General features: G+C 37.1%; 1 protein-coding gene across 1 annotated transcript in view; it reads left to right on the forward strand.

Annotated features, from left to right (window-relative positions):
- Positions 1-8,453, forward strand: part of LOC122536712 (GATA zinc finger domain-containing protein 14-like) — a gene marked incomplete at its 3' end in the record, with an annotated part of 31,614 nt that extends 23,161 nt beyond the window's left edge. The window contains exons 3-5 of the mRNA XM_043669292.1: positions 4,909-5,082; positions 5,358-6,663; positions 7,427-8,453. Coding sequence (XP_043525227.1) covers positions 4,909-5,082; positions 5,358-6,663; positions 7,427-8,453 — 2,507 coding nt within the window. The remainder of the gene's footprint in view (positions 1-4,908; positions 5,083-5,357; positions 6,664-7,426) is intronic.
- Positions 8,454-8,456: the final 3 nt, after the last annotated feature.

Here is an 8,456-nt window from a genome sequence, read left to right on the forward strand (position 1 = left end):
CCTCAATAAATTTTCAATCGCGATCATTACGTTCCCATGGAATCTGAAACCAATTTTATACGTACATTACGCTTATATCGTGTGTTTACCATCTCTCTAAGAAACCAAGCAACCAATGCATATTGGTTCAACGTGAACACGAACAGCATAGGAATGCAACAATCTCGCCAAGATATCATAATAACAGAATATAAAAGAATCATGGTGGAATCAAGCACGAGTTAACTTGGGCTGATCAAAATCACGCATCGAATTGAACGTGCCAATCTTTCTCTCTATCTCTTTCTCTCTTTCTACTGCCGAACACGTCACGTTCTCGCACCTGTTTTCTTGTCGGAATAGAGCTGACTTTATTGAAATTTATAACCGTACTATACGAACTACGAAGAACTTTCACCAGCTAGGACAAAATTTTTGACCGGGTAACATAACTACGAAACATCTAAATTCAACGAGCATCTATTTGATTATTTTCCTCGTTTAACTTGTTAACTTTTTACTACTAATTACAAGTAGAGTCGTTCGCGAAAATTGAAAAGAAAATACATTGCTGCTCAAAAGTATTAGGACATGTATTTTTATTTCTAATATTCGATTCTAATATTCGATAATATTTATTATAAATAATAAAATTTTTCAATTACTATTGTTTAAATTTGAACGTTGATTCGTACGAAAAAAATTTGTAACTTCACCAAGAGATCAGATGAAACATATGTCAATGTTATGATGAATATTGGCTTGACTAATAATTACCAGTCGATGGTATCAAAGGATTCTTAGAGTTTAAATGATTGAAAAACCTCATTTGTTATATATACGGATTGTTTAGCATGTAGATTTTATGGAATGGCGCTCTAGATGAATTAGTGGAATTATAGTTCGTAATGGTTGTAGATGGTCGTTGCGATCGGTTAGCTACGGTGTAATTACATAGACTCTTGGAATCGTAGCGAACGGATCGCTCGGATTTATCGGGTGTTACGTAACACCGTCAATTTAATTCATTGCTAGCACTGGAATGTAGCTAGAACTGTTTATACTAGAGGTACGATCGATGAGCTTTTGTTGAAAATATACAAGTTTGTATAATGGGAAAAATGGAGGAATGAAAAAGAAAAAAAGGATTCAAAGAAGATCTGAATTCATCTTTTACATTGTGTAGAAGATAGGGAAACAAAGATACTTTTATTTCTCAAAATTGTAAAAATTGTCAAATATCTCTGAAAACGTTGACGAAATTTTTTTCACGACTAAATCTTGATCTTGATCTACATCAGGAGGTCAAACACGAAATATGTCATATTCGTGTTTGACCTCCTGGTCCAGGTATGGTCAGCAATAATAGGTCTGATCCGTAATGTGTCGTCGGACTGACTGAATAAAACTTCGCTCTAGTAAAGCAAATTTTACCGTAAAGGGAAACGAAAGGGGTAAAGGGGGAGGGGGCGCAAATCAGAACGTGCAAAGTAGGCGAGGAACGGACTCCTCTGCGCGAAGTATATTTTGAACGTTGCGTGGCGGAAGCTTTTCCAAAAAGACCGAAAATGTGCGAGAGTGCACGACCGCGCCAAAACTAAATATAACATCCAGTCCTTTGTAGAATGCGCGGCGATTTACTCGTTGCTCTCGCAGATCGGGGAGCGCGCGTACGCCCGTAGTTATTTCGCGCTAATGATCCAGCCGGCCCTTTCACGGTGTATATCCTGCGAAAAGGAGCGTGTGTTGCTGTTTCTTTTTTCTTCTTTGGCCGCCACGTAGCGCGTCCTTTCTCCGTTCCACCCTCGAACACGCTCGATCAACTACGAGAGAGAAAAAGGGGACTTCAGATCGGACGACGGTAATCGTAAGTTTTTCCTTACAGTGTATCTATCTAGTATCCTGGTTTTCGTGTAACTCGCTTTTCCGACTATAAACAATTTCGGCTGGCTCGTTTAATCGGATTGCGCAAGAAGACGGAAGTCGTCGGGTGAATGTATTATTAGAGCGCTTCGACGAATCTGTAATTGTTAGATCGCGGATTTTTATGCATCTATGAGAAATTTTTGTACGTAAGATTACCAAATTATTTAAAATTGTAGGTATATATATATTGTAATTTTATATTCTGATGGACATACTTTAAAATAGAATTTGAACGGAAAATTGTTTCATTAACTAGATATCGTAATAAGTGCTTTATTTTGGATATTTCATATATTTATTATTATTATATACATTTTGTAGATTTTGAACTTTATTGCATTTTTTTATATGTTATTACTATATATTGTGGTTTTTGTAATCTCTGATTTCCCAGAAATAAATAAATTTTTGCATATTTATAGAAAATTTTAAAATACAAAATTTTACAAAAAAAAATATATATATATATATAATATCATTATAATATTTGATACGTAAAACAGTTTTCTCTCAAGAACCTGTTTTTTTAATTATGTTCTCGAAAGTGTGAATTTGCATAAAAATCCACAGTCTAGTAATCATTTGACTCTCTACTTCATTAAAAATTATTTTACTAGACAATCATATTGTTGAAATATGTACACGATTCTATACTTTCTATGTCTAATCTTTTGACTAAAGATAGCGAACTGATTGTGATACAGATTGTTTTTGATATTCTTCTATATTAAAACCGAATTATTGTGATTTCCTATTTTCGTTTCGTAAATATAATTTTGTTATTTTAGGTACAATTAAATATAATATATTAAAACGTTATGTAGGATATAATAATATTTCTAATACGCACACATTTTTTTAATTTTCCAATATCTCGTTAGAATACAGGAATTTATGAACTTCTAAATTTTTATGAACATAATTAAAGAAATGGAATATAGATAGAAAATTTATTATATTTTACCTACTATGTATAAGATATCTTACATATTTTTGCATTATGTAAATTGTATACCTTCTACTTTTCCACGAATTCTTACAATATTACACGGAAATATTATACGGAATATTGTCTTCATAAAAATAAAAAATTACATGAAATATAAATTTACAATCAAACGCATACAAAAATAAAAGGAAAAGACCACAAATATAAGTTGAATGACACTAATTCCTACGTAGCATTGCAGTGTCAATGTTCGTTTAATTAATCATCTCTTCGTTAACTTCTCTCCCACGTTAAAACCTCTCGTAACAAAAACTTTAGTTGACGAGTAATTTATAATGTCCCTGCGGGTCGGCTAATTGTCCAATCAACCAAATACTCCACTAAACTTCTTCGACTTCCTTCGTTTAAGCGCATTGTTAAACTGCACAAACCTATAATACATCACCGGAGGGAAAACGAATCGCGAATGCACGCTCAGAAGGCATTATACGTGCCAAGCATACGCTAATACGAAACGAAACGAACTCCAGTTATCGATAGAAAATCGGAGATACCGAACATGCTGCCATAATCCGTGTTAAATGGCAATCGGAGATAGTATCGATTGAACTTGCACCATAGAGAGCTTTTAGAATTTTGGCTGCGTTAGAAACTACGCTCTCTAATATACGTGAAAGCCACTCGAATAAGTACAACTCCTGCGATAGCTATCTCTGAAAAGCTAAATCGAGTTCAAAACAGAGTGTGTGGAGTGTTGAGGCAACGTAGTTTCGTAATTTGCAATGTTTCTAGGGAAAAAATTTAATCAACGTGGATCTGGAACGCTTCTCTAAGCGAAGAATAATTTTCTTTTTTTTAATCAGATGAAAGAGTGGAATGATACAAGCGAGTTTTTGTACATTCGTGGGAAATTTAAGGATGAAAAAGTACAGTATCGGATAAAAGAAAGTTTAAAAGATATTTTAAGTAATTGTAGAAAATTTTCGTACGTTCGATGAAAAATTATCGATTCTCTAAACTCTTAAATAACTTTCACAGAAAAGATCGTATAATAAATTTCGGAAGATTGTCGTAAGGAAGAAATTTCAATCTTTCAATTATCTACTACTAGGTGGATCTTTTTCTATGGAAGAAATTTTAATTTCTCTAATTTTGGTTTCCTAAAAAAGTGAATTTATATAAAAATCTGCAGTTAAAAGTCCCACGAACATCTATATAATAAAGATTCGAAGTTTACGTATTTCTTGAAAACCAGAACGAACTTTTCACTCAGTATCCAACGTACAAAATATCTGCTAAGCTTTTAACATACAATAGCTTCGAAAGCCAAAATGGTTAATTGTGAAGATGAAAGCGTGTACAAACGCAGTTACGAGAATGCTTTTTCGTTCCAAGTTAGATACTTTCAAAATTACGTTGGCACCGGTCTGCTTGTCATCAAGAATAATGGTTAAAATTGTATGTATCTCGTATTTCTCGAAAATCGAATTGCCACATTATTCTCAAATATAGCACGCACTCTGTACTCCAGCTTATTTTCGTCGCATGCTCTCCAGACCTCGTTCTACTCGATCTTTGTGCCTGAGGATATCTTTCGAATAGATTTTTCCATACAGAATCGATTATTCTTGCGTTCGTTGCAAAATATTTTGAACAATCATCACGTACAAGTTTGCTTGATGAATTCTCAATTTTGATTTTCTTAAAAGTCTCGAACAAAAAACTACATTCTTATCGACATTATTCTTCACTGTACTAGCGACAATAATCTGTTCCGAAGTGTATTTTATATTTATTCGTTGCTCTTGTTAAATATAATTCTGTTTTCTAAAAATATGGCACATTTACCTATCCGTTATTCTAAAATAAATCCTAAGTTTCTTGACACTTTCGCGGCTGACATTGTACATATATATACTTAAGTTGCTAAATATTAAGTAAATAAGTAAAAATACCTATTAGAATAATAAAGACTTACGATTATTAAACCATAGGATTTATAATTTCTAGTTTACACATTACACTTTCTTAAGACGCGTAATTTTTTTGTTTAGGTAAACTAACTCTTGGATCGAGTCGAGATGCGGATATTTCTGTCGTTGGTACCGGCGTCGAGTCCATTCATTGCACGATTGAAAACAATAACGGCGTGGTCACTCTTCACCCCATAAATGGAAGCACGGCAGTCGATGGTGTACCGATAAATTCACCAGTGAGACTCGCTCAAGGTAAGACCTTGACTCAGATACGAATTGGTCAAAATTGAATGTATCACTGTGGCACCGGTATTAAAATACAATAAAGACTCTATATTATTCAAATACTCAAATATCTGAATTATTCATTATTTGGACATTTTGTTATCCCAACAAAATATTTACTAGTAATAGATGCTTTTTCTTCTACTATTTTTGATTAAAAATATGAAATAAAATATAAAAAATATTATGTAATAATTAGCTACGTTTCCAGTAAGATTTCTAATGCAAATTTAACGTTTCAGGTTGCATGCTGTCGATCGGTAGATCCAATTTTATGCGGTTTAACCACCCGGCCGAAGCGAAACAACTACGATCGGTGCTACCACAATCGAGAATCTCCATGGCGCCTATAAGCTTCTCACTGCCGGAAAACCAACTCCAGGAGAACTATCATCTGGAAAGAAAGCCACCAGTCGCTCCACGAAAGTCGCCAAGAAATTCCTGCTCGGACGAGGAAATGGGTTTCCTCGGGAAACTGACGAAGTTCGAAATGTTATCGAAGCAAAACAGAAATAACTGTGTCTCTCCCAAGGTTTTTCCAGCGGGTGCCATCACCACGAACGTGCCCGCCGATCAAATCCTCGGTCACTCGAGATCATCCAGCCTAGTCTCCTTGAAGAATGGCAACAACAATTCACCGTTGCAGAACTTAACGAACCTGGACAGAAGTCGTTCGAACACACCATCCTTCAATTCATCTTCACCAGCCCATTTCCTCGGCACGTCATCTCCAAGCAGCTGTTTCGCTTCCTCCTCGCCCAACTGCTGCAGCGACGAGAATCGTCAGAGATTGGACGTCAGAACGCCCAGTAGATCCAGCACGCCTAACCATCAGCACCGAAGCGTTTCACCGTCGAGTCACAATCAGATTCAGATGTACTCGTCCGCGGAATCTTATCTAAAAACCTACAAGCCGTACTACAGAGACAACAACAACGAGAACAGCCAGAATCCCCACGGTCAGACGATATCGAAGAACAACGTCAATCAGGGAGGAGATCTAATGTCGCGAAGCTTCACCTGTCAAAGATCGAACGATCTCGACGACTTGACAACGACGAGGGACTACGACATGAGTCAAAGTTTAATCGTCACCAAGACCACCACGACCGAGTATCTTCAGTTGGAAAAATTCGGCTCGAATCCTAACATCTGCAACGGGAACGGGAACTTCTGCGGTGGAAACTTGAGGAACGTGGCCGGGGCTCAAGGTTTCGGCTCGAACCCGAACGTGAAGAGGATACAGCCGCCTAGCCCGGCGTTCAATCGCAATCCGAAGTACAACGAGCCGAAGAGAGGCTTCGGACGAATGAAGAGTCCAACACCTAGCATCGGGAGCGGTTGTTCGCTGGAGGAGTTGCGAGAGAGACAGATCGAGGCGGAGAACAAGCGGCGAGAGGCGGAGAATAAGAGGAAACAGGCGCAGGAGGAGAGGCTACGGGAGCAGGAGATCGAGAGGCAGGAGAAAATGAGACTCGAGGAGATCCTCGCTATGTGCGCCGAGTATGAGAGGCAGAGCACCATCGAAAAGCCGAGGCAACCTAATAGGTGAATGGGACATTTGCATGCGAGAAGATTCGAGCCTGGCGCGAAACATTTGCAATGAAAAATTGTCGATACTTTAAATTTTTAATTTTTAATTTCAATCTTCAAGACCGTGGTGCTCGTACGAACGTTTGAATTTGCAAGAAAAACTATTTTTATTTATTCTCTTTCAAAATGATGTAGAAATATTTAGTTTCATAATACTTTCACGATACTAAGTTCGTTTCTTTTAAAGATGTCTTCACGTCATTTTGAAAGGGGTTAAGTAAAGATAGTTTGAAGAATCCTTGTTTATCTTGGAAGCAGATTGTTCCCTTAATGATATAAATATCATTTTGTCTCCTATATTTCAATCTTATGTCTATGATAGTCGAAGATTAAAGATGTATTTAAGGTGTGTTCGTCGAGATGTTTTGGTAATTTTTTGCAACAAAATTATATAATCTTCTCCTTCAATATTTTGTACGTACATCTTATTTGGATAACATTTGTAAATTTATTTCAAGAAAATTTTCAATGAATTATATCCCAAAATGTGTTTCTTGAGATCTTTTGATAATATTTTTATGAGAGGCTTGTACAATTTTCTTCGTCAGTGTTCCGTACATATATTTAAATCCATATTTGAATAATATTCACAAAATTATCTCAAAAGAAATAATCAAAATCAACAACAATACTTCTTTTAATTCTAACAAATATAAATAAATACAATATACAATTTTACACAGCTTTAAGTCTACAGTATCTTCATCTCTTTTCACAGAATCAAGACGAACGGCTCTCTGCCACGAGACAAGCGACTCGGCTACAATTCACCTTTCGACAGCCCGAAGAGTCCATCGAAAAATCAACCGTACTTCTCCTTCGATGCCTCGAGGCAATCGAATTCAGCCTCGTACGAGAACGTGTGCGTGCAAAATTCGAAGATCATATTCCAAAACGGCAACGCGCCGAACAACCATCGGAACCAGACCACGAATCATGCGAACAATCAGACAACGAACATGCAGCACGAACATTCGCAATCGATCACGCCGAACAACAACAACAACAACAACAATAACCAGTCGACGATGTGGCCAAACATTCTTGGCAACGGGGACCACAGTTTTTCCGGTTCGATCTCGCAAGTTCGTAACTCGAGTTACGACAACACGACGATCGACGGATCGATGTTCAACAATAACGGCGCGAATTACTCGCCGATGGTCGACAAAACGAGAGAAACTTACGGAACGATTCAACTGAACGGGACGAGGATCAACGGGCAATCGAACAAGCATTCGCGAAACTACGACAATTCGATGAACGGGAACGTGAGCCTGTACGAGAACGTGGTGGTTAATTCTGTACAGAATAACAATCAAAATAATCATTCCATGCCAAAGAAGAACGGCCAGCTGTCGAACTCGTGCGAAATGATCGAGAACAAGCTGGCGATATCGAACGACGACCTTCTAGAGGCTATTGAGCAGCTTACCATGCTTTCGAAATCCAAAGAGATATGCACCATCCCGAAGAAGAATAACTTGGAGAAGGACAACGCGAAATCAAACGAGGCTAAAGCTGATAAAGAAAGAAAGGAGCTCGAACAGGAGGACAGGAAGAAGTACATAGAGTTTCTTCAGAACGAGAAGCTGCATATCCTTGGGAATATGGACGTGTTGAAGAGGAGCGTCGCGGATATTGAGATCCAGGAAGAGGAGATTAGCAGGGAGGTTCGTTTAATTCGTCCTTCTTTTTTTTTTTTTTTTTTTTTTTTTAATTTAAAAAAAATTTTTAAGGATTTTTTT

This window comes from Frieseomelitta varia, unplaced genomic scaffold (genome assembly GCF_011392965.1).
Source record: "Frieseomelitta varia isolate USP_RPSP 00005682 unplaced genomic scaffold, Fvar_1.2 scaffold_157, whole genome shotgun sequence".
NCBI classification, from domain to species: domain Eukaryota; kingdom Metazoa; phylum Arthropoda; class Insecta; order Hymenoptera; family Apidae; genus Frieseomelitta; species Frieseomelitta varia.